Raw genomic sequence first — 27,413 nt, 5'->3', positions numbered from 1 at the left:
GTTCTGTGCAAAGTGTGAGAGTTTTAAGCCTTTTTATGACTCGTGCACAGGAACACAAAGCAATGGCCTGTCAAATCATGACAAAGGCAACACTTACAGCAGAAGTACTGAAAACGGTTAAAAACAAGAGGCCAGGAGATACCAGTAATATGAACTTTATTTCAAAGCTCATTAAAAAGCTTCACAATAACACTAACAGAATTAGCGCTTCCTTCATTTTATGTACCCCACATGAAAAATGTATTGTTTAGCAAGAGATGAAACATAAGCGTTTCTGCATGCTACTAACACATTTCACCATCTTATTACCTGATACATACTTTAGACTGCAACAATCAAAAACCTTAGGACAGAAGGATTTCTTCTGGAAAGTCCGTATAAATGGGACAGACACTGGCTTTTTCTGACATACCCAATTAGATGTCCAGACAAAAGAAAACTACCTTGGCATCTACAAATGCCTACGAGTGTTTCGATTACAACCTTTTGAAGGAGCAGTACATTTCAGAATAAGGGCTTCTTTTCATCTTCAGTGATGCAAATGGTTAAATACTGCACAGAAGCTTAGTATGAACTCACAATTCCACAGGAATCTGGAAGTTACCAAGGCAATTTTCCTGTTAGGATAGTCATGACCAACACTATTACTATTCTTCCTCCTGTAATACAACATATCCCAGACAAGTCTTAAGAAAAAAATATAAATAGTTTCCAAAACAACGCATTCCCACCCCCATCACATATGAGAGCCAAAACATCTTCTGTCATGGGATGAAATAATTTGCTGCAAGTGCAGTGGTTTAGTCCAGGTCCATGTTAATGGTGTTTTGATCACTTGGATGACATTCGCCATTTTGCTGAGGCATTTCCGAATTTTTGTCATCTTCACCCATGTCTTCAGTTTTATAATCACTCCGTTCATTTAATGGGTTTTCTTCCTTAGGAGAGTCAACTTTTGGTTTTGGTTGTGTCACAATAGGCTCACAGACATTGTTTAATTCCTAAAAGAAATGGAAAAGATGTGGTCAGAATATATACTAAGGAGCCACCAGCTTCACTAGTGTGAATAGTCCTGTACCCAAAAGACTGTATCAAACTTGCTTCTGTATTTGTTTCCCCTGAGTCCAAACTGACAAATACTTATTGTACCCTGAAATAAATTAACTGATGTTCCATGGGCAAAGTTCAACTTTGTATTTTGGATTTCACATGAGTTTTTTTTAAATTCTGTTTTTGACTACCAGTAAAACACTGAAAAACATGATTTTTTAAGGTGACTGAGAAACATAAAATACCAATTAACTCCACAGCATTGTACACAGTATACTGGAGCTCCTCTGCTTTCTGCTCAATCTCCTTATCTCTATACTTTCTACCTGTTAAGAACACTAGAGCAGTAAGATGAAATTGGGGGAGACAAAGGGGAGAGATCCCAGTCTAGTTTTAGCACCAACCTCTAATGATAGTTTCTTACAGTACTTACCTGTAGTTTTGCCTTAATTTCACTTGAATGCACAGCTGGATCCTGATCTAAGCTCTTCTTAGCCTGTGCACTCACAGCATTATTCATCCACTCTACCACTTCACTAACATACTTCTCTACTTTCATCATTTCCATTTCATCAATATGGATGTATTTCTCATCCTGCCCAAATACAAACATTTTATATTAGTTAATAATATCACCAAGTTATGTCAACAAGGCTATCTCTTATTTACAATTTATAAATCTTTACTGATGGTCAAAATAAATAGACATTAGCCACAAGCAAGACCTGTTACAGCAAGTGTCAACAAGAAATACAGACATTAATATAAGGCTTCCTTTGCCCAATAAACAAGAATTGCAGTTCACAGGGGGCATAGAAGCTTCACAAACAGGTCATGCAACAGAATTTAACGTTCTTAGCCAGGCTGATAACAAAAAACATCCCCTCCCCTCCTGGAGGTTCCAACTGGGCCCAAGGTACTTTAGACGGTGTGATTCTGATGTAAGCAGAAAGGATCGAAGTTTTCAACTTCAGCATTCCCTACAATGCCACAGCTACACAATTAACTGATATCAGGAGAAGGACCTACCAAGAAACACAACCTATGAATCCATATTTAGAATTCTTAAGTAAAACCAAGTTTTAAATAGACTCTTTTCAATGATGCTCCTTATTAAGGACTGTGCAACAGTACTAAATATTTCACCTAATGACAACTTCGTAATCTGTATCTATGGGGTTATAATTGTTTGCAACTGAGAATTGCACTGAGATGCATCTCTCAATGAGTGTTGTGAGCTGCCCTATTCAAATTTTTTAAGTAGAAACCCAAGGAGCAAATTTTCAGGCAGGAATGCTTATCAAGAAAGTAATTTACAAGTACCATTGAGAAGAAAACAATAAACAAAAAAACAACCCCCAAACATCCACATATTATAAAACTGGATCTTTTATTTTATCAACTAGTAGATTTTACTCTAATGCTTCTCACCATACAATAATTCTCATTCCTGAGAGAACTGGAAATGCATTTCTAAGAAGAGTCAGACTAGCTTTTAAAGGTCAAGAATCTGACCATAAATCTAACCCTCACTCTTTATAAAATGTCCTCTTTAGCCTTAAAACATCCAGAAGTATGAAGAAACTGAAAATGACATACTGTGTGAGATTTTGAGCACTGGGAAACACTTGTGATGTTAAATTTGTGACCTATATAAAGTAGGTTGCAGCTCATCTGAGCTAATTTGAAACCTTTCCAGCCAATGAGCCTCACTGAAACACTGTGGTAAAAAAAAAGTACTCCAAAGCCACTTACTTTATTCCTGAATTCCCCAGCTATTGTAGCATAATACTGGAGCCTGTGTCCCAGTTCTTCTAATAGCTTTGGCCGTTCCTCTGCTTCTTGATAGCGCATTTCAATTGGAGTACCTAATTTCTAGAAAAAGCAGTTCCTATGTGTTTATGTGATTCATTAACATTCCTTAATGTTGTTTTGTGCAGTATTTTGGAAATTTTGCATTTTGGGCATATTAACAGACCTACCTTTAAATCCTCTAGTTTTTCTATGTACACCTGCTTTGCTTCATCCTCACCTTCTTCATACAGCCAGCCTTCTGTCTCTGTTAGGAGTGCAGAGAACCCCTGCAGATCCTATGCGTCAATAAAATTCAACACAAACATCAAAATAGGTACCAATCGACTATGTTTGTCTTGCAGTAGCAGGACACTGATAAATATACACATTAATTCTTAGCCTACAATATAAAAATTACATTTCTACTGCATCTTTTGCCTAATTAAGTCACTTAAACCACACTAGCTTCTGAACTGAGAAACATAATCTACAACACCGGTATCATCTATAGTTTTTTGTCCTTCATTGGGCCAATGTTTGGAGTGTGGCTCTAATTCACGGTTTTGGTTATGTGTCCAGCAATACAGCTTCCCCCTCTAGTCACCAACTTTATTTGAAAACATTACTCCATTTGTGATAAAATTTATTTTCAGGGATATGTATCTGCTAAGCCTAAACCTAATTCTGGATCAGTCACTGCCATCATTCAAACAAGTTCTGGTTTTGCAGCTATTTCCAGGGTGGCTTTTAGTAAGCTTGACTAAGGTATACAAAACATATTTGGTATTAGTATTTTAAGGGAAGTTCCTGAAACTATAACCTACCTTTTCACAAACAAACTTTTCATATGGTCCAGACAGCTTGTCCCTGAACTCATATACATATTCCTCCACTGCGTTCTTTGCATCATTTCTTTCTTTCTCCAGTTTATCTTGCATAATCATCTTTCCCTGTATGACCACAAAAAATATTTTAATTAAGAAATACCAGTGTTCAAACAGCATTCTATAAAGCACAGCTCTTGTAAAATCTCCCAGAGGCCTTGGCTCACCTAACTGCTGGAATTCTCATTGCTATGCAATAGACTCATCTGAAGAAATTTTAACAACAGTTCATACCAATCTGTGACATCATTCATGGATCACTGCTCTGATACTAATTGTTATAAACACACTTCAATCTTTCTGACAAACATTTGCAAGTTGTGTGTTACAAGTCAGAGTATATTAGCTCACTGTAAACCGAGTTCACACTCCAGGGTTACAGTAAAAGAACACAGGTTGCCTGGAAAAGCAGACAAATGATTCATAACTGCATACAAGAAAGCAGTCCAAACCACACTCTAACTCACCTCTGTTTCAATATACATATTGAGGAGATCTTTTCCTAACTGCCAAACCAAGTTAGCTTCAATGGGTAGTTCCACATTCTTCACTTTTATCTTGGGTTTTTTAGCTTCTGGGGGCTGATCACCTTTCTTCTCATTTGTCTGAGTTGGAAAGAAGAAAAATAAGATAATTTTCCTGACTTCCTTCTAATGAAGTAGCACTATAATGACAGAAACATTCAGAGGAAGAACACACAAAGGTTTTTCTCTGTTCTTTCAAAATCTTCAAAATATACTTATGAGGCCCTTTCCTTTCAGGAATTCCACCTCCTATGCTAGTCTCCTTACAGACAGTAAGTACTGGGCTAAAGGAAAGATGTTTCTCAGATGTTTGATATCATGTGTTTGCAGGTTTTTCAGAAGTGTCCATCTGTAGCTTAGCACTTTGATGATGCTGACATTGGCTAAGATTTTAACCCAAAACATTTTTCATCTTGTACAGATGAAAAACCACAAGCCATTAGCAATAACATGCAGACACATGTTTTTCACATAGATTATTTCCTTTTAGGTGTATGAATTCCTGATTCCAACTTTTCTCAGTAGGCCTAATAAGCTTGGCCTCTAACAGCTGTTAAACAAATGGAAAGTCTGCAACCCAAATAAACTAGCTGTACAACACTGCAGGAAGACAGGGAAGTGGTAGAGAGATATTTCTTGCAGGAATCCTTTTGCAAACTCTGCACAAAAATTATCACAATATACAGACATTATTTTTCACAGTAACAAAGATACGAAAAAGCTTCTGAGCACCAAGTTCCTTACTTTTTCCTGGAATATGTTACCATTTTAAAAGCCACCATTATAGAGCATAACATTTTCAACAGAGTTAAAGGGTCACTCACTTTCTTGACATCTGGGATTTTGTTTTCTTCAGAGGGAGGTTCTGATGAAGGGGGAGACTGTGACGTTTGTTGACCATCAGTTTGTACCTGGGACTGTGTTCCAGCCTCACTGTTCTCTTGCTGGATATTTTTCTGAAATGAAAGCCCAGGCACAAAGGATGTAGAAGGCATGTGCACTTGCATTTAATTATAGGGCACTTCTCTTCTGATGCACATACTGTCCAAAGTGCCCTACGAAGCATTCTGTGCACACGTAGAAACACACATGCTTTAACTAACGGAGATACAGACTAGGTGCAAGTTCAGAAGGACTTTATGAAAATGCTACCAGTGCCAAGCTTGCAGCATGGTACTTGTGTGCGTGTGTGCACGTACTACCACTTCCTCTTACAAAAAGTGGCTTTTAATTTGAGTCAGAGCTTTTAAGTTTTTTCCCCCTCGGGAAACTTAAAACATCAAGTAAACTACAGCAATGCGCATTATTCCCCAGCGTTCCCCTCTCCTTCAATGCTGTAGAAAACAATCCAGCTTTCCCTTTCACAAAAAGTTTCAAAACACTTTACTAATATGAAGGATTATATACAAATCCCTTTAACACAAAGAGCACAGGTGATTAACAATCCAAATGAAGTTTTCCTGTTTGGAACAGTTGGATAACTATGGCAGTTGTAAGTAATCCCACCCTTAAGCAACCCACTTGCTGCTATTGCCCAAAAACTGATTTTGAAATCCACACACTTTCAAGACAGCGTACATTGCCTCCTGTTCTTATAAAGACACATTTCCTGACACCTATGCACGTCTTAAAACTAATCTTTTTTTCACTTCCTTAGAAGTATTTTTCTTCCAGAGTATGTAACAGCAGAACACACTTGGCTCAGTGAGGACATTCACACACAGAAAAAGTCAACTTACATCACTTAAGTTGTCAATAGGCCTCTGGTCCTGAGATTCCACTTCAGTCTCAACACTGACATCTTCATACTCTTCACTTTTAACTGGTTCTACCATAGATGCAGTGGACACACTGAAAATGCCATGAGTATTGACACGGACTTTTACTTTGACTTTAGACTTCTCTCCATCTTTCTGGGCTGCCACATTCTGGATAACATACCTACCTAAAACCAAAAGAATCAATACTCACACAGTGGAATTAAATAGGTAGTACTCCAGAGATAGGAAAACACCTTCCTTTTTCATAGACAACACATTTTCTAAATATTTGATGAAGCCTCTATGCTAATCTCATGGTCCCCAAACTGAAATAAATACTACCAGGAAAAAAAAAAACAAAACAAAAACCACAAAAAACCCCTCACCAAAACCAAAACCCAAACCCAACCAAAACCAAAGTACACTGCTTTTCAGCCAACTTCAGTTTACAAATCAAAAGGGAATGTGATTATTTTCATGAGGTAGTATAGGTTCTCCTGACACTACTAATTCAGAATAAATATAAAATTGGTTCTGTGTTACTAATGGACTGAAAGAAAACTACACAAAGGAAGACTTAGTTTAACACCAATGTTAAGCAGTATTTTTTTAACATAAGTTACCGTCCAACACAGAAACAGTATTTCTAGAAGCACTCTTTTAAGCTGCTAACATCCACACGAGTCTACCATAACCTTTTAACCCAAGGCAGAATCTAATTGTTCTGTAACTACTGTAATACTTCAAACAAGTGTTGTGAAACTAGAAAGACAGACAAGTAGTTTAACACTAAATAAAGAATCAGACACCCTTGGCATGAACAGCAGACAGTTTTCTGCCTACTATATGGTTATACACATATTGCCAAAAGAGTGACCTGAAGACTACAATGCTTGTTTAGCTGCAAAGTACAAGTTCCCTGATTTCATCACAGGCCAGATATACACAGGTTTGAACGCACCATTCCTTCAGCAACATATCTAAACTACAGCATACAAGCTTTTATCTGCTTATTTTACAGGTTAGGGAATACAATTCTCTGTCTTGTAAATCCAATAATATTGGAGATGTGTGACCTGTCCTCCCTTTTGGTGGTCTCATCAGAACTATTAACTCACCCATTAGTACTACTAGTAATTCTGTTCTGAGTAAAGAATTAATCAGCAAGTGAGCTGAAACCAGTGTGATCTTCAGTTCTAATTTTACAAGTTTTCAGAACAGCAGTTGAACAGCTTTTTACTTGTTAAAGCCATATAAATTGAACACTCACAAATCCCACCATCAGTCTTAATGGTAAGAGTTAACACAAAAGGCAGTGTACTGTTTCTGTAACTTCAAAATATTGTCATAGAAGCATAGAACAGCCTGAGTTGGAAGGGATCATGAAAGATCATCTAGTTCCAACCTCCCCTGCCATGGGCAGGGACATCTTCCACTAAACCAGATTGTTCAGGGCACCAATCCAACCTTGTCTTTAACACCTAGAGAGATGAGGCATCCACAACTTTTCTGGGAAATCTGTTCCAGTGCTTCACCACCCTCACAGTGAAGAATTTTTTTCCTAACACCTGATCTAAACCTGCCCTCTTGCAGTTTAAATCCATCCCCCCTTGTCCTGTCACTACTTGCTCTTGCAAAAAGTCCCTCTCCCTTGTGCTGGTTTACAAAACATATGATAAGCAAACATACAACATTTAATTGTACATTTGGAACTCAAGAGCAAGTATTTAATTGGCCTGTCTTTACCATCACAATCTTTTCTAACCACATTGTAAATTCTTTGTGTCAACGCTGTCAAGTGTTGCAATTTGTCAAAAAGCACAAAAAAGCTGCATAGAAATGTTACATAGACAAATCAATACTGTAGTTTTGCAGTTGCTGCTATTTTAGGCTGCCTTGATTAAAAATTATTCAGCTTATGTCAAGCCGAGAAGGTATAGGAAAAACCAATAACTAGTTATTCAAGACATGCTTTTTTTATATGCAGGAGATTTTTTGTGATTAGTCCTAGCCTGCTTTAGTGATAAGCAGAAAAGAAGATTAAAAAAGTTATAAAATTATCTTTTGCAGTGATAACCCCATTCTAGTCCTAGGTATTCATTTATTGTTTTTCCTCATTTCTTTGTCATATAACCATACTGTAACACACCACAGTTAAAGAACTGATTTAAGATCAAACAATGAGAGACAACATCATTTCCAGGACAATTACTTACCAATTTTTGACTCAGGATATGGTACTCCATTAGGATCAGAATAAAAAGCTTCTAATTCAAATGGACCTTTCCTATAGAATGTAAGAACCTTAGAGAAAGGTGCTGCATGATTTCTGCTGAAGACCTCGTGAACTCTGTAATCAAGGGACAAGTATCATTTTTAGCAGAGTATTTAAGCTGAAAGGCTTTAATATAGGGTCAGAACTCTTCAGAGGAACATCACCATGTTTTGACACATATGGCCTTCTGAATAGTTTCAATAGAAATACTTCATTACTGTACTGCAAAGAAAAAAACTACTGTTCTCAGTTGTGATGGGAAATTGTCCTATTCCACTAACTTTCCATCTCAGAGGCAAACAAGTTTAGATGTAGGTAACAATACAGTGACAGATTATCAGTAGATCTCCAAAACTGGTTTCCTGCAAAGACATTATTTTGAGCTTGGAATAGCATAATTTTAATTGTAATTTGCACCCTTCCTCAGTCTCAAAGGGCTAATTATAGCCCTGTTAATTCCTTACTCACTTACTTTCTATGGCTCAGTTGAGAACCCTGACACCAGATTATTATTCATTCCTGGATATGACAGAAAGACAAGCAGCATTACTTCACTTTCTTTCTCTAAGGTCTGTCCACTATTATGCCAGTCTAATTTCCAACTAAGTTTTGTCCCCTAACTGTGGAAGATCTCATCTAGTAACCTAAATGTGAAAAAGTGAGAGCTTTACCTAGAATGTGAACCCACAGGTTGCTCTCAGAAGCATGTGACAAAACAATTAGGTTCTGCATCTCCACAAAAAACAGACATGAAAAGAAAAGGCAAGGAACATGAGTAAAGTAAGAACAGGTCCCTCTAGAACTACGATTTTTCCAAAAAATGAACTTGGAGCTTTTTACATCCTGGACAGCAATTGCATTTGCCACAGGCATGGCACAGTTAATAGCAGAGAAATCAGTAAGACACTGCAACTGAAAGAAATTTCTCTTACAGAAGTTATATTCTTGCTAGGAGTTAAATTCTTGCTTCAGTCAGATAAATAGCATCCACATAAGCTCACAATATTTACAGTGCATAACATTATTACTAAACCAAGAATCTCAGATAGGTGATGGGAACACCTTACATAAAAATAGAAAGCCAGGGAAAAAAGTGGGATCAGGATCCAGTCATTGTTCTGGTTAATTTCGTATTCTAAAACCTGACAATCAGATAAGGGCAATGCAAGACAACATATTAATTGGTACCCCATTTACTCACAATTTTTTTTTAAATCTTTATATTTTAACATATGAGGAACTATAGTTAAAATTTCCACTAAGATGGAAATAAAATAAATAAATTAAATAAATAAGTAAAATAAATAAATAAGTAAAATAAATAAATAAATAAAATGTCTATACAATCTCCACTGTCAACCATCTCTGGTACATAGTCTATGGGTTTTCTGTATCAGAATGTCAAGATCCTAATTTAATGCAAGCAAGAACATCATCCTTGAGTTATAAAGGTCAAAAGCTTCACAGAACTGTAGTCTGAGCTACCTACCCTTCAGTGTCCTCTGCTTCAGTGTTCCACAACAGAGATATTGGAAAAGGGGTAGCATCTGTCACAGAGAATTCTCTCACTTTAAAAGCTGGAGAAAGAATGGCACACTAAAAAAAAAAAAAAAAAAAAGACATGCAATGAAGTTGGTTAACTGTTCTACTCCACTAGCCAAGACAAGCAAGAGAACTATGTTGACTTAGCTAAAGCAGAACTATACAAACTGCTTGATTTCAATGCAGTACATAAGAGACAGCAATCTCCTACAGAAGTGTGTTTACACAGTCTTAGCAGGCCCTTTGGCCTCATTCTTTCTGTAGCTTGTGAACAAAGGCAACAGTCTAAGCAAATACCAGGACTGTAAAGAATGGAAATGCTGCATTGCTTAGGCCTAAAAGAAGTGGTGTTTATCTTAAGGATCCTTCTTCCTTGCCTGAAGGCAACTGACTGCTAGTAAAGGAAAGCAGTTAGAGAGATGGAGTAAGGAAACAAAGAAAAGAATGAAATAAGACAATAGATTATAGGAGAAAAGAAAGAACACAATGAGTGGTTTGCTTGTAAAATGTAGTTCACAAGTTGGAAATTGTAAAAATGGGAGGGAGACAGAATAAAAGTCTGTTTCACACTGATGGAAAGTTGGATATTAGAAAATACCAACTTGCAGTAGTTTGGGATCTCCATAGATACTTCTCATACCTTGTTGATTAAAAATATCTTTCAGCTTGACATCAACTTAAAATTTTTTGTATTAAAGATCCCTAGATCCTGTTCTTTTGAAGAGCAGAGTGGACTGCTTACGGAATACACCCAGCATCAGGACTTTCAATACAGGACTGCACCAGAGGAGTAGTCTGGACTTTTTAAATGGCACAGTCCCATAAAAAGACCTAGCGATGTTCCCTTCCATAATTTAAAACAGACCACTTCCACCATTTTTCATAACTGCTTGGTTAATTCTTCACAGAAGCGATCTCAAGAAATATAACTTAAGTTCATCAAGTGTTGCCAGTACTATACCTGCAGAGCACAGCCCCTAGCTATGGCTTCATCTGCATTCAGTGTTGTACTGACATCCTTGCCAAAGAATTTAGCAATCCTCTCTTTGACAGCAGGAATGCGGGTTGCTCCTCCCACAATCTCCACAGCAGTTACATCTTCCACTTTCAGTTGTGCTTGTTCCATTAATGAAACCAGAGGCATCTCTATCCTTTGCAGCAGGTCAGCACACAATTCTTCAAATTGTGACCTAAGGAAAAAACCATGGAATTAACTAAAGAATGCTTGTCCCATCACGACATTTCCTGATATTCTTGTTTCCAAACTGATGCAGACTAGGTTTGTTGACCACACTGCGAAAGCTGAACTCCTATGAGGAGGTTGAAGTGGCAACTGTAGACAAGGTGGTACACAAATAGCTGCTTACAGATTTTCCTAAGCCACTGTCAATGTAGTTATTTAAGATAAAGGTATCATTTGGGCAGCTGCTATATATTTGTCTTTTAGCAGAGATTACAGATAAGAAATCAGAAAACACTGATATTTCCTTTACAACGAAATCATTGCTTAAATACTGGTGGGAACTAAAAAAAACAAACCCCATCACTCTTGGCAGTAGTTACAGAACTAATAAATGAAGTCATGCCTTGTGAGCATGTGCAAGAGACAGATAGATGCAGATTTCATTTACACTCAGACCATAATCAAGTCATTCCTCATAAGCACTGTTTCTGTCCTCTATTCCTCAAACCAATATCCACAGTACAGTTAGAACAGAAAAAAGGAACAAAGCTGCAATTATTGCTGTCTTAAGATCCGTATGGGATTTAGGTTACCTAAAATATGCAGAAGGTCTAAATATGCAGCCAACCGCCCCAGTCTGCATGCACCAATCCATGGTTTTAAGAACATGTTATTGTACAAAAAGAATCCAAGCTTCTTATGCATGCATTATTGCACTGAAACTTTACTCAGATAGTTGAACATTCCATTTAACAGCCTTAGCTATTGTAGCATTATGAAAATACCACAGGTATTCAGCACTTACGTCTAATTTTAGCACAGTAAATTTCCTTCTAACACAGAAAGAAACACTTGTTTAAAAAACATGGCCATCAAAGCAAATGCTTTGGTGTTGTACAGAACTCACCTGTTCATTTTTCCAGAGACATCGGTATCATTCATGAAACACTCAATATTTAGAGGAATGTCTGTGCTATTTGAACTCATCAGTTTCTTCAGTTTCTCACACTCCTGATACAGACGAAGAAGAGCTCGAACTTTGGATTTTGGATCTAGTTTGTACTTTGATTTTATTTCTGCACAGAAGTAATCTACTAGCTTTCCATCAAAGTTTCTCCCACCTAGGAAAGGGTCAAATGCTGTGCCAAGTACCTGGTTTGAAAGAACACAATTATTTAGTCTTACACTCAGTAAAATTAAAAGGAATAGTAATCTTCCAATATAAGTAAGCCTTTGCTTCAAAAAACTGTTGGGGACAGGTCAGCCTATCTTCCAAGGCACAGGTTTTAAGTACTTCATTCAACCACATCAGCCAAAAATTGCTCTTCACTTTTACAGTGGGAGTAAGACTAAGTAACTAGGTGACAATCCTAATTATTCAAAATTTTAATCCATACACACATTCATTTAGATAAAACAAATTAAATGATAGCAGCTGTATTATTTATCTTACATTTGTGTATTGCAAGGAATTTACAACTGCTGTTTGAAACCACCCTAATGAAATGAAGGACACTGATGAAAACCATCTTTTGACTCGTTGACACTTTCCATGCACTTATTTCAGAATTTAAAGAACAAGACAGATTTGCAGGCTATTTAATTCTAATATCTCATAAACCCTTTTATTTTCATTTAATCTTACTACCTTCAGTTTGCTCTTGTTGAATGCACAGGCTGATACTTGAAATGCAGAATGTCCCATATCAACAAAGACAACTATCCGTGGCTTCTCCTCAGGAGCTGGAAGGTCTTGTTTATAAATTCCATAATTTAGAGCCACTGCAAAAGAAGTGTCAGATATTATCCATGCAATCTCTAGTGAGTTTCCAATCACATCCCTGTGAATATTAAGATATAGGATCAAAAGCTTCAAGACAAATCCAGACATACACCTGTGGAAGGTTTTACCTTCATGGAAGCTTTATTCGATTAAGTTGCAGGATCTGAGAAGCAGAACATTCTCCCTCAGACACGTATATGCTCTTTAAGTGTTTGGGGGTTTTTTGGTTTGTTTGTTTTTGTTGGGTTTTTTGTGGTTTTTTTTGCTTTTCTTAGTAATCGAAAGCATAGAACATTTTAACAATAAAATCCAAACCAAGTTTTGTATTTACAATCAGTATCTCCCAGGCAGGAAGGTTTTGTCTGAGAGTTGTATAAATGGTCAGCAGAGCTGCATGTGTGTCTTAAAACCACAATTATACTGAAAAAAGCCTTGGAAGTCATGAGGTGTTGATGCTTAATTAAGGAACTTCCTTTCAGAGTGCAATTGTGGATCTGGGCAGTAAACTAAATGAACAAGTACTCCAGGCATGTGCAGTGACATCTAAATAAGCGCTCAGGGAGAAAACTATCACTGAAGCTTGATCTTGTCTACCCCTTCACACAGAAGGCATTAATCTAAGAAAAGAGCAAAAAGTTTTTCAAATGTTTTTGTCTCACGTTTAATTTTTCAAGTCAGCCCTTTTTCTTGGAGTAACCAAATACACTCTCTATCCAACTTGTCATTTACAGAAACTGCTCATTTACCCTACTTACCTGCTGTCATGTCATTCATTAATCTAAGACAATTTAAGCCAACAATCTGAGCTGCATCTAGAAGGGACCTTCTTTCAGCATCTGTGAAAAATGATGGAACCTGAAAAGAACAGGTGAGAATAGGAATTTATTTCCAGAAAATGAGACATCACAATGTTCATTTGAAAGCGTTAATTTTAAAATTGTATCTATTCCTTCTCTTTGAGGAAGACACGTGCTCACTGCAAGCCTCTAAAATGCAACTACCATACTGAATCGAGACTTCAACTATTCTATTCAATCAAAGATGCAATTAAACAAGCATCAGTAAGCACACATTAGAAAGAAACAAGTGAGGTATTTGTATACAAATGCTAAGAACCTTAAGTACTGGGCCAATATGTGAAATTCTGTATTATGGAGACAGACATGGAATACCTTAATCAGAACTAGCAGCTGTACTCCTGTCCAAAAAAGCAAAGAGGAAGGTAAAAAATATATGGCAATACTACAGGTGTGAGAGATGAAAAAAAACAAGGCATAACAAATATAGAGAATCTATTTTGGTTGAAATTACTTTAGGCAGGAAGTGGTAAGAAATTCTGAAGGAATATGTCATTGAAAATTTTTTACGTTTGTCTAGCATTGGCATTGGACAGCGACTTCTGATGTGCCCAGGGACACATGAAGAACTAACTTTCCGGGTAAAGACTGGAGAATAAACGTTTCTAATAACAACAGAGCTAAATATCCCTAGATGCAACACAAGACAGACTTGTTCTAACAGTCATTGAGAACAGAGCCAGGTGTCATTTCATACTCAGGGCTTTGCAATGGAATGACTGTTATTGATCTGAGGCCATTTTCTTAGCAGTCATAAAATCAAAAAACAAACCCAAACAAAACCCAAAACTTGCTGAAAGGATAAACATAAACAGGACAGAAACTAAGGTTTCCAGCTGCCAGAAGGCAAACTTTGGTTAACAAATTGTTTATCAAAGTTGTTATCAAATTGTTTTGAATTTAAGGAAAAAACACAAGCATAAGTATTTACTTTAATGAGTGATTAGGATGCTTAGTCATGGAAACAAGATGTAGTAAAAGGGTATATACCTGGATCCAGAAACGTTCTGGGTCCAAATGTTCAGACATTTCTAAGAGAATGAGTTCACAAAGTGAGTCAGGGTCTGGAATATGGAAGCAGCTCTGGGATTTCTTTAAGTCAAAAGCTCTAAACCTAGTTAGGATTAATCTCTTTGTAAGTGCTTAGCAGAGTTCTTTTTCGCTCTACATAAATAGAAACAAAGTGCCTTCAATAGCTGAAGTTAAAAGACATAATGTTCCTGTGCACTACAATTACTTACAGAAATAACACAGTCTGTTACTGGCTTTTTCAGGTTACTCTCTGCAGTCTCCTTTAATTTAGTCAATAGCATAGCTGAAATCTGTTCCACACTGAAGATATGCTCCTCATCCATGTACATGACCTGGATAGAATAGGTAAAATAATTCCATTATTTCAACTGAAGGAAAAATTACTTCATGTTCTTTGATACACTGGCTAATACTCTATCAATCATGACACGCTTAATTATTTCATTATAGAACTCCACTTTACAGTTTAATTTCCCAGTTGAGTGTTTACAGAAGCAATAATTCCATTCTCAAATTCTTAAAAGATCACGAACTGTATCAACTCTATAGATGAAGAAAATGGTTAGGAAATGGTCAAAGTAACACAAGTTTAAAATGTGAGTGAAGCTAGACATGGTCACACACTATTAAGTCAAAATCTAAAAATAGCCAACGATTTTCAAACTACTGCCAAATGCAAAAGAAAAGCCCAGAACTGCTTGCTGGCTATTTTCCCTTGGCATTTTTATCCTTCTACTCAAATACATGAAGAGTCTCAAATACATCAAGAGTCTGCTCAAATACATGAAGAACTGTGCAACACAGTTCACCTATGCACATAAAACAATAGCTTAAGATGAAGCTCAGCAAAAAGTTTACTTATTGCTCTCTTACTAAAAAAATTATTACTGAATCACCATTTTTCTGTGCATTAGAATACATGACAGTGATGAAGTGAAGGAACATGTTATAACTGATTCTTGAAAGCAGTGCTTGCCTTTTATTCACCTCAGGACAATTTGGGGAAAAATTAAGGATTTTGGTTTTAATAGAAAAATTGTTCTCTAAATATCCCATGTTTAAACTGAATGTTACTGAATCAATTATTAAAACTTTTTAATCACAGTTAAATAGAAAAAAGCACCAATTTGTTCTCCAAACAACCTGAGAAAAGTAGAATACCAAAGAGCAGTGTTCTCCCAATACTAGGCTTTCTCATATAGTAAAAGACTCCTACACCCATTAATTAAAGGAAACCATTAATTTGAGTTTGAATTTATCTGTTAGCCTCACAAGTCACAAACAGCAGAAGAAAAAGCATCTACTCTTTTGTAAAGCCTGGTTACTATTCCAGTCAGAACCCTTTCTAATGTATAGTCTCTTCTGTGATCTATTCATTACCTAGGACTGATCTACGTTGAAGTTTTGAGGCACCAGTTCAAACTAAGGTCTTCATTAACGAAGCAACATCCTCTGTTATGCCAGCAGGGCTTCATTAGCAATAATTTTATGTACTTTTACAAATGGATACAATGTTATTAACTGCACCTATTCACGAATAGCTGACATTGTATCAGCAAACTCCTTGAAATGTAAGCAATAGCCCAACCTGCAATGTGGTACAAACTGGTTTTCAACCCTTGTTTGCAAGTAACTTACTCCAGGCAGTCCACTAAAGATACATATCGCTCATTTATAGCAACTATTCTAAAGAAAAGTTTGGACTACCTTATGAGGAATTTGTAACCACATAATTAAACTGCTGCAACATATTTCACACAAGAGTGACAGAGGGTTAATACTTTGAAGTAATACCATACGACCTTGAAATAATCTTAGCAGTTTTTCTGCCAGTATGTTTGAGTTGGACGTGTAATGTACCAACACAGAAACTTGCATTTCAGTAATTACTCGTAAATGAGCCTTAATTTGATAGTTAACATTCATTATTTAAAGATGAAGGTGTCTATTCATACAAGAGTTCTTCTTTAACAGAAAGACTAAAAAAAAAACCCTAGGGTAATTAAAAGAAACCTATATTTTCATGACTAGGTGCTGAAATATAAGATTTCAGATTTAGCTGTAACACACAGAAAGATACACTGCAAATTTACCTTTACTCCAACTCCACCGTTCTTCATGGGAACCAAATCATAGCTCAACTTTTCTTTTTCCTTCTGAACAAAAGGATCATTAAATGCACGGCCATGGAATCTCTTGAAGTTAGATACAGTGTTGTGGGCATGAGTAATTTGCTGTAAAGAAATACAGGGTATTTAGAAATCCACTCTTAATCAGCCTGCAATGTTCAGTGCTGTTCCGTATGCCCCCAAGCACAGGTCAAGTTTTCAGACAACCACCTGCTCCCTTGTCACAGTTGTTTTTTTTAACACCAGTAATTACTATCGGTACTTTTTATCAGCTCATTACTACAGAAGACTATATGAGTTAGACAAAGACTAGCAGACCACTGTTTTTTAAGGATTATAAAAGTATCTCTGAAGCCTTGATGCAACCGAGTGAGCAATGACATGATCTGTAGTGCCTACTACTTTAGTCAACTAATTTAGAATCAGAGAATTATTTACGTTGGAAAAGGCCTTTCAAATTGTTGAGTCCAACCATTTACCTAACACAGCCAAGCCCACCAATGTCCCAAAATGCCACATTCACACACCTTTTAAATACCTTTCAGGGATGGTGACTACCACTTTTCTGGACAGCCTGTTCAAATACTTGACAACCCTTTCAGTGAAAAATTTTTTCCTAATATCCAACCTAAACCTCTCCCAGTGCAATTTGAGCCCATTTCCTCCTGTCCTATTGCTAGTTACTTGAGAGAAGAGGCTGGCCTCCACCTGGTTACAACCTCTTTTCAGGTCATTGCAGAGAGCAGTAAGGTCTCCCCTGACCCTTCTTTTCTCCAGGCTAAACAAGGCCAGCTCCCCAGGCTACTCCTCATAAGGCTTGTGCTCCAGACCCTTCACCAGCTCTCTTGCCCTTCTTTGGACACATTGCAGAACTTCAATGTCCTTCCTGAATTGAGAGGCCCAGAACTCAACACAGGACTCGAGGTGCCCAGTGCCCAGGAGGACGATCACTGCCCTGGTCCTGCTGGCCACACTATTTCTGACACCGGCCAGGATGTCATTGGCCTTCTTGGTTACCTGGACACACTACTGGCTCATGTTCAGCTACTGTCAATCAGCACCCCTCCAGTGCTTTTCCACCAGGCAGCTTTCCAGCCACTCTTCTCCCAGCCTGTAGTGCTGCAGGGGGTTGTTGTGACTCAAGTGCAGGACCCAGCACTTGGCCTTATTAGACCTTATACAACTGGTCTCAGCCCCTCCATCTCATCTGTCCAGGTCCCTCTGCAGAGCCATCCTAACCTCCAGCAGATCAACACTTGCACCCAATTTGGCCTCACCTCCAAACTGACTGAGGGTGCACACCATTAGTGACTGGCCACTAGCTGGATTTAACTCCATTCACCACCACTCTCTGGGCCTGGTTGTCCAGACAGTTTTTTTTTACCCAACTAAGAGTACACTCCAGCTGTGCCAGTCATCCCATCATGCTTCCATTATGGCAACTGTGTCATAGTTTTACTGTTGCACAACAGTATCCCACTCTTCCTCTTTGTTGCCCCTGCTGCAGGCATTGATGTAGATGCACTTCAGTTGGGCTATTGATCCAGCCACTTTTGGGGATGAAGAAGCTCCAATTCCTACATGCCCATTCTCAGGAGCTTCTGTGGTTTCCAACACATCAATAACCCTTGTGTCATTGCTGCCACATGGATCTCCATCCTCTACCTCCACTGAGACAGCAGACTGAAGGACCTCATTAGCACACTGTCCCTCAAATACCAATGTGGTGCCCCCAGGCCGATCTCTAGCAAACCTGGTTTTATCCCTTTTCCTTCCAAATCTAATTTAAAGCTCTCTAAAAGACCCTTGCTAACTCCCAGGCAAAGATCCTTTTCCCCCATCTGAGACAGGTGTACCCCATCTGTTGTCAGCAGCCCTGCTGTCATGTAAACTGACCCACAATCAAAAACCTCAAACTCTGCCATTGACACCAGGCTCAGAGCCTGGTCTGCTGGCTCTTCCTGTCTCTTCCCACATTTCCTGAAACTGGAAGGATAGAGGAGAACACATCACTACTTGTGCTCCTGATCCCTTAACCTGCTGTCCCAAGGCCCTGAAGTCTCTCCTGATTGCCCCTGGACTTCTGGATGCAACATCATCACTTTCAACCTGAAAAAACAATAATGGATAATAATCTGAGGGCCATACCACAGTAGGAACTTGGACCCCAAGGAGGCAGCAGACTTCTCTAAGTGGTTCCAGCCAGCATATTGGGCCTTCTGTTCCCTTCAGAAGGGAGTCTCCTATGCCAACAACCTCTCTTTTTTTCTTTATGGAAGCAGTTTTGATATAGACTGGCTTAACCTGGGTGACAGCTTCATGCAGGACGAACCACCATCCTTGTTATTGTTCAGTTCCACTTGCAGAGCCTCACACCCAAGTGCAGGGCACTTGGCGAGGTGGGGCATTCACAGAGATGTGTCTGCTGTGCTGCCCAGGAACTTGTCACCATTGCCTTCATCCCTTTAAGACACTGTATTCAGAGAGGTGGAGAGGAGGGTAAGGAATCCTCTCTATCATGTGTCCTATCTGCCTCCCAGGCCTGTCCCAGGGAAGGCAGGGTACAATTCCAGTATTTCATCTCTCTCTTTTGCACTCCAATACTTCTTAACCTACTTACTTCCTCCCAGAGTTCTATCACTAAGTGGAAGAGTTCCTCTACCTGGACACACTCCCACTGCTGTGCTTACAGCTGCTACCTGGTACTGGCACAAGAGCAGGGTTCACCCTGCAGGTGGCACCTGGGTGGCAGTGTGTTCCTGGGCAGCTGTGTCAGTCGTACTGGGTGTGGAGCTTAGTGAGGCCATGGCTTTCTGCCAGGTGAATACCGTTGCTCCCTGGTCGAGCTGGTACAGCTTCAGCACTCTTCTGTGCAAACTGCTGTGCCACACCCTGGTCACAACTGCCCCCTAAGGGCTTATTTTATATTTGGGAGCAACTGGTGTTGTTGCTCCTGGCCCCACTTAGGCACCATCGGCCACTGCCGCTCAAGCCACAGGCTTCTGGCAGCTCTTGGTTCCCTGTGATGTTCCCCCACTCCAGGAAACTCCCTGCTGTGTGCAGCACTGGAGCACTCTGCTACTGATCATGCCAGCAACCAGAGCCACTACCTTGGCAACAGAGTGACAGAATTTAGATGAAATTCAAATGATTCAAGATAGAAACCAGCTTCACAAGTAGTTGCAATGTTTGTAAACTGGCACTCCAACCCCAGCCACCCCACCTCCACTTTAAACCTCATTACATTAAGGCAAACAACTGCTTCTGTAGTTATCAAGTGTCAAGCTTAAGTGTCCCTATGCATTTCAATACTTACTTTTTTCCTCTTGCACTACCTTTAAATCACATCATTTCCTTGTCCATGTTCATCTAGCAGCAACTCAAATTCTTGCACCAGACTGATGAAGTGCATAGATAACACCAAAAAACTTAAAACTTTTTTTTGGTAACAACATCAGCTTGAAGTATATGCAAAGCTATAATGCAAGCTCCCCACAGACACAAATTACCTAAGGAAGCATTCATTATCAGGAATGCAAAGCACAATAGAAATTGGACAACCAGACCGGTCCAAAAGAGATACTGCAAGTATCTCAGCGTAAAATTAATCCTATTCTATTGGAGAGAAATTATAAGAGTATATTGTTCTCTGCAGGACAGATTTAGGTAGGCACAGACTATATAATAATAACTCAAATGCTGATCATACCAAGGAAGATTTCTAGCATTCACTACCCTCAAAGGAAAGCATCAGTTCCTTGTTGCATGTAAAATTTTCCATCATGAAATAGAAGAATTTGAACTACATCTTATATTAGAAAACTATGCAACTAGGACAGTTCTCCTACAGAAAAGCTCCCTGACAAAAAAGGAGGCTGTACTCCTACTAACAAACAGTAACTTTCAGACAGCTGTGTGGAAAAATGTCACACTTGAATTCTCTACTGAGAATCATCCCTGGTTTATTCTAATCACCAAACAGCACTCAGCAATTAATAGTAAGAGCACGAGTTAGGACAGGACAAAAATCACGCCAGGAACTATTCCAGTCCTTTAATGCATTTGAGTATTTAGGTTCCTGTGTCTAAGACTGTTGCCCAGCATCGTTTCATTTATTTGTATACCCACAGCTTCAGAGTACTTGAATGCTACGTAATTCACAGCTGTACAGCTGTAGAAACAAGAATTATTACCATGTAGTGGACAGAGAACCACAAACACTGGTAGCTTTTATAGCCTAATTTAGAATTAACCTAGAAGCCTTTTCTAAGAGAACAATCTTAAAATATTTTTAGAGTAATTGTATGCCATTAGGTCTGTAGCATGTTTTAATATCTTCTTGCTTAGTCACAATTACGAAAGCTGAGAATTATGGTCTGTTAACTAACAAACTGTTATCATCTCTGATGCTGTCAGACTTACCTAAAGGTAAGAGAAATTCTCTGAAAATTTGCTCCAGCAGCAGATTCTCAAATATAAAGAGAGCACCTCTGAGCTCTCTCACATATAATCACATTGTAGAAGGTCGTCAAAAACTCAGGTTTTTTTTCTTTTTTTTGGTGGGATTTTGTCTTGGTTTGCTTTGTTTTGATTGCCTTTTTTTTTTTTATCTAGGAAACTCATTCAAATGAAAAGCATCACTGTACTCCTTGATTTAAGTAGCAACTACACCCTAGGACACAAAAAATGTATCCCTCCGTTGTCCATGTCAAGAAACTTCTATATTTACAAAAGAAACACAATTTACATCTCAGGTCATCAGCCAAACTACACCACTTACAGCAAGACAAATAATTGATCTATTATCTTTTATCATTTTAAGTATCACTTTCTTCTGGCAAAAATGTTTACCTTCAACTGCTAATTGGACAACCAAGCATGAAAAAGTCAATATAGTAACATCATACAGGTTAGTTTGAAAGCACCTTAAGTCACAGGTGTTCGTCACTGCAAATACACACTTGTAAATGTATTCTGAGAGATGGAATCTACTTCACTCTCAGCTTGCTTCATGCTTTCCACAGCATTTACTGGAATAATCTAACAATACTGAAACATGCTCGAGAGTACATAGGTTCAGATCACTTGCCATTTTGAGTAACAATTCATTTTTTGCATACTGATGAATCATACTAGTTTCTGACTTATAACAGTGGAAGCAGTCAACTAAACAAAACCAATGTTAAAACAAAACTTAATGAAAAAACACAAACATAGACATTTACTTTATTACTGCAAATGTTAACCCATAACTGAGAGCATACATGTGCTTGTAAAGATGTAAACTATTTGTATTACCTCAGCTGTTCAAAATTAAGAGGGGAGATATTACAGTGTAAAAAAGCCTCATTTAGTGCTCTCTCCATGGAAACTCACTGCAGTCCTTTTACTATGAGAGATATGCACAGGCCAGTGGAGGCTGCATGCTTGATCTCCACCGGCAGCAGTTACGTAACAACTTAAAATACCTAAGGATTATTTAACCATTACATTACATTATTCTGAGTCTTGTTGGAATCAAGCTTTCCTTCTAAATTGAAAATATGACTTTAATGAAGAATACATTCAACCTTTCAGAGCATCTCAATCAAAAAAAAACCCCCCAACAAACAACCCCCAAAAATGACTTCAAAACAAGAGCTACCTAATAGCTTTAAGAATCTGAGCCAAACTTCTCCCCTTACAACTAGTTTTAAGAAACTATATACAAAATTTAAAATGTTATCCTTCAAGTGCAAGGAAAGCCTACATACAACTGTTAGAAAAAGGAACCCAAAGACCTTAAGCTGTCAGAAAAGCAACATATTCAATGGGAAAATATTACATTAATGAAAGAGAGAGCAGTAACATTCTAGCAAAAATATCCTACATTTCTCTGAAGAAAGCATGGCATCATAGTGCAGCATTTCTAAAATAAAAGGCTTGACAAGGAAAATGAAGTTGTTTGGTTTTAACTATACCCAGCCAACTCTCTTTACATCGGTACTTCGACAGGAAATGACCTACCTGGTTTTTAGCCGCAACACCAATAGCTCTGTTTTTAGAGCCAAACGAAACCACCGATCTGAAAAGAACAACAGGCTAATTAACTCAGTACTGACAACAAACATGACTGAGATCTGTCACAGATACATCTCCTACTACTTGAAGTAAAACACCAAAGTCTTCCTGCTGAAGTGCCATTCTTGCAGCTTGCCGTAAAAAACTTCAGCAAGACTTTTATCCATCTTAAAGCCTTGGCTCGAATCCAGGACTTCTCACAACGGCTTATCAAAACGCTAAAACGGGATGATCACAACTCAGAGCTCACATCCATGCTACACCCTACCCATCTGTGCCCGGCTCCTTTTAACTTTGCAGCTAACTCCCGCTTTCGGCTTTCTATACCCGACCTCTGATTAGAGGAGAGCTGCTCTGGAGCAGGTGGCAGAGTCCATCCGACTGCAGCGTGCGAGCGTGTTCCCACCATGTCCCACTTAACCCAGGCTGCCACAATGGGGATTCGCCGCCGGCATTCCCTCCCCGCCGCACCGCGCCCCGAGCAGCCTCCGCACTGCCGTCCATCCCCAGGTTAGTGCCCAAGGGACCCGCTCCAGCCCCGGCTGCGGGGCGGGGGCGCACAGGGGCAGACAGCGGGTCAGGTGGGGACATGGGGGCACACAGAGGATCGGGACACGGGGGCACAAGGGGGTCGCCGCCTGCACCTACCCCCCGGCAGCCCCGGCGGCCCGTGCGGAGGCGGCGAGCGCGGGGAACGCGCCAGCCCCACATAGCGGGCAACTCACTCCCCCCCCCCCCCCGCCGGGAAACTTCCAGTACCTTCCTCCGCCGCGGGCGCTCCGCCGGGCACGGACCGGCGCCCGCCCGGCACCGCCACCCCCCCACCCCAGCGCCCCTCACTCACGGCGTGCAGCGGTCGCTGAACTCGTTGGCCACGGTCTCGATGCCGCCGGCCCGCGCCACGGCGATGTAGCAGCTCTGGAAGCCCAGGTCAAAGCCCACCACGGCCATGGCCCCAGCGCCAGGGGGAGGCCCCCGCTGTGCCCGGCTGGCTCCCGGCGCTCCTACGGCCGCCGGCCCCGGCAGCGTGCGCGGGCAGGAGAGGAGGAGACACAGCAGCGCCGCCGCCGCTGCTTTAAATATGACAATGAGGCGAAGTTTCCAGAAACTGCGGGAGCCACTCACCGGCTCCACGTGCGGCTTCCGCTTCCGCCCTCGGCCGCCTTCTCGAACAATTCCCGCCAATCGGCGGCGCCGGCCGCGGTGACGCGCGCCGTTCCCACGGCGACCGCGGACGCCGCCAGCCCCGCGGGGGCGGGGCCAGGCGGGAAGGGGCGGGGCCGGGCGGGGCCGGGCGGAGGGGGAGGAAAGACTGGATGTGTGGGAGTAGGGGAGATAAGCGGGTATCGGTGGCAGGGCCTGTACTTTAGTACGCTGGGAAACCTCTCTGTAGAGCCGACTGTCACGCTGTTATTGGTATCTCCCCGCCGTGCTGTGGGGTAACAGCACAGCTTAAATATATTAACACTGTAGATCCCTTGTTCTCTTCAGAGGGCTTTTATCTCTGTGCCCAGTGCAACAATCCACTATAACACAAATGCCCTGTTGCTTCCTAGCTGTTTAGCTCTAGCTGTTTGTTCAAGACCCCATTCCCTGCTCTAAGTAGGCCTTAACCTCCTGCATTCCATAGGGAGGGGAGGTATGGCAGGTACACAGACCTTGATTTCAGTTGTCAGCAGTACATCTGTTATGGAATGACAGAATCAATTAGGTTGGAAAAGACCTGTAACATCATCAAGTCCAACCTGTGGCTGAACACCACCATGTCAACTAGACCACGGCATTAAGGGCTACATCCAATCTTTCCTTAAACGCCTTCAGGAATAGTGACTCCACCACTTCCCTGGGTAGTCCAGTTCAATATCTAATTACCCTTTCTGCGAAGAAATTCTTCCTAATGTCCAACCTAAACCTCCTCTGGTGCAGCTTAAGACTATATCCTCTCTATATATTAGATGCTGCCTTTCAGGTCCTCACTGTTACAAAGGGCAGGGAGAGGTGAAAGTATTCAGAGTCCTGAGTTTCCCTGTGTGGAAGAGGCAAAATATGAATATTTGGCCCCTACTCCCTTTCTAGGTACAGTGGTACAGCAATTTCTGATAAAGCTTTGCTTCATAGTTGAGTAACATTCAGCTCTGTTGGTTCTTGACCCCTCCTGAATGTATATGGCAAGGATTTGGTCCCTGAAATAGTGTTTGCCTCTTTCAGAGGAACCACAGAGCTTAAAAATCCATTGAGATCAGAGTGACTAGCTTAAGATGCAGCTTCTTACTTCAGAATAAGCTGATAGGTTGGCCCAAAACTAAGGTACGTGTGTGTAAATTGATGAGGTTTCCTGTCCCTACTTGACATGGTAAATATTCCTGATAATGCATTTCCAATTTTAAATGAGGAGATAGACTTCTTCAAATATTTAGGTACTTAAATATCCTGATACAGAAATGCTTAAAATACTAAAGCTGCCTTTGTGAGCGTCCAAAGTCCTTGCATCCTGGATAACACTTCTCTAGGACTTGAAGGTAAAAATCCACTGTCTTTATTAACAGTTCACCTGTATATCAGCTGTCACCCTATCTGATGAGAAGATGGGAGCCTAATATTTTCAGAGGTTGTTTAGAAAATCCTGTTGTGGCAAATTATGGACATACAGCATGCCCAGTAGTATAAGTGTCGCCATAGATGATAGAAGTAGATACCAAACATTCTTTTTGCTTTTTCTCTTTTGTTGTAAATTGTTTATCCTTGAATAGAAATAAGGAAAGCTTGACTGTTTGCCCAGATTTGCAGCTGCTCTCTAAAGGGAGAAAAAGCTCAGCCACAAATTTGGAAGTTACTCTGCTGGCATTATCTGTCTGATGGTGCAATGCAGTGGTTGAGCTATGGCTTCAATGAACTCGAATCCCAGTATAGGAATAAAGTTTTTCTTACTTGGCCTAGAGCAGAGGCACATGTTGATAGTAACTTGCTATCTGTGAGGTGAATTCCCACTGTGGAACTGTAAATGATGTCAGGGAGGAGTAGAGAGAAGATAAGAACTGCTGAGGGAGATAATATTGGTAAGATGCTTGCTAGAGATGGTTCCTACATCTGGGCCTGGGGCAGCTGACACAGTGGTGAGGGCCGTTCTGAAAGGATAATGGCTGGTGGTACACGTTGCCAGTAGTCTGTAGGCTGGAAACCCTGTGGCTGTGAGCAAAGCCTGTGTACCACCAGGAAGTGCTCTGTGAAGGAACAAGTTTGCCTGTTATGAAATGAATAAGAACCCTCTGGTTTTTATCACCAATGAAAGCCAACAAATACAAGATCAAAGAGCCATCAAGAAATGATACAGCATTGATTGGCTAAGGTTAACACACTGGTGAGGCCTGGTAGTGAGAAGAATTGCATCTATCTGTCCAGACTGATGCTTTGGAAAAAGCCAGCAGGATTGGAATAATTAAAACAGTGATTTAGCAAAGGCTGTAGAGATGGTAAACTTTATTTTAAAAGTCTGGGAAACAATTCTGAAAACTCTTGGTTCTTTCTTCCAGTGATGTGGAGATTCTGAGTGTCTTCTTTCTGAATTAGAGATAGGAAGGGTTATATATAGACTATTAACTGTCTTGTACAGACGGGTGGGGAAACACTGTAAACTCTGCTGGTGTTTACTAGTGTTGGAAAGCTTGTGAGTTTAAGAACTGAGACTAACTGATGTACTGCCCTTCTTTTTGGTTGTCACATCAGCCTTTATTGGATGACCATGTGGACAGACATGCTGACCTGATGTAAAATTTCCATTAATACTCTCCTCGATCAAGTAATCTGGGATTTTAATGCTGTTGGGAAGGGAATAAGGTTCTGCTATTCCTGATTTCTCATCCTTCAGTGGGAAACTGGATTCTTACACAGGGGTGCTACGTTTTAACCACTGTGTTTTTGTAATGCACCAACTATTGCAGCTATGTTTTAACCACTGTGTTTTTGTAATGCACCAGCTATTGCAGCTTGTTACCAGAATATAATGATTGACCCATGTTTTTCAAATTTTTAAGGTTGCCTTTCACAGTTAGGATGAGTGTTGCTCAGTCTACCCAAATATTCTCTCCATTTCAGTGTTTAGCTTATGATAAATAAAGAGTGAGTTTGGTGACAAAAAAGTATCTGTTGTGGGTTTTCCTTTACTCCTCAAGCATGTGCAGGGAGTTTAGCTCTGTAAGTGCTCTTATTGTCTGTGATGTTAAGGGCTTCTATAAACATGTCCGCATTCTGATCTGGAGAAAAGAGCGCTCTGACCTTTTTCAGTGTAAGCAATGCTTTAAAATGGTAGCTGGTCAGGCCTTTAAAAATTATTTTCATATTTGGTACCGTGGCCTCTACCAAAGCATTAATAAGGGTGTTGAGAAACTGAATTTGACATGGGAACAGGAGTTATCTGTTAAAACAGTCCTAACATCGGTAAACTGCAGCGGGGTGTGGAGGTAGAATGACATTAGGGTCTATACAGGGAATGTTACCATTATAAAACATGACCTCAATGAACTGAAGAGGATGGGCTAATGTC

At 39.9% G+C, this 27,413-nt stretch overlaps 1 protein-coding gene across 2 annotated transcripts; it reads right to left on the bottom strand.

Moving 5' to 3' along the window:
• Window positions 1–139: 139 nt before the first annotated feature.
• On the bottom strand, window positions 140–23,930 carry HSPH1 (heat shock protein family H (Hsp110) member 1). 2 transcript variants are annotated; one of them, XM_027727147.2, is made up of 18 exons: window positions 23,718–23,928; window positions 22,820–22,877; window positions 16,778–16,918; window positions 14,894–15,016; window positions 13,551–13,650; window positions 12,661–12,794; window positions 11,920–12,164; window positions 10,791–11,019; window positions 9,777–9,883; window positions 8,229–8,362; window positions 5,992–6,197; window positions 5,077–5,208; window positions 4,196–4,333; window positions 3,669–3,794; window positions 3,033–3,140; window positions 2,806–2,925; window positions 1,484–1,645; window positions 140–1,001 (listed from the first exon to the last, which is right to left on the bottom strand). In XM_027727147.2, exons 1-18 carry the CDS (start codon window positions 23,822–23,824, stop codon window positions 801–803), a joined length of 2,571 nt encoding a protein of 856 aa, XP_027582948.1. In that variant the 5' UTR covers window positions 23,825–23,928; the 3' UTR covers window positions 140–800. The 2 variants fall into 2 exon arrangements, with proteins under 2 accessions (XP_027582948.1, XP_027582949.1); XM_027727148.2 differs by lacking the exon at window positions 5,077–5,208 and having other exon boundaries at window positions 23,718–23,930.
• Between the last annotated feature and the right edge of the window lie 3,483 nt (window positions 23,931–27,413).

The sequence above is a fragment of the Pipra filicauda genome, unplaced genomic scaffold (genome assembly GCF_003945595.2).
Source record: "Pipra filicauda isolate LSUMZ 115617 unplaced genomic scaffold, ASM394559v2 scaffold50_size3627746_pilon, whole genome shotgun sequence".
Classification (NCBI taxonomy): Eukaryota; Metazoa; Chordata; class Aves; order Passeriformes; family Pipridae; genus Pipra; species Pipra filicauda.
The sequence above is the reverse complement of the archived record's forward strand: the minus strand, read 5'-3'. Positions and strand labels throughout refer to the sequence as shown.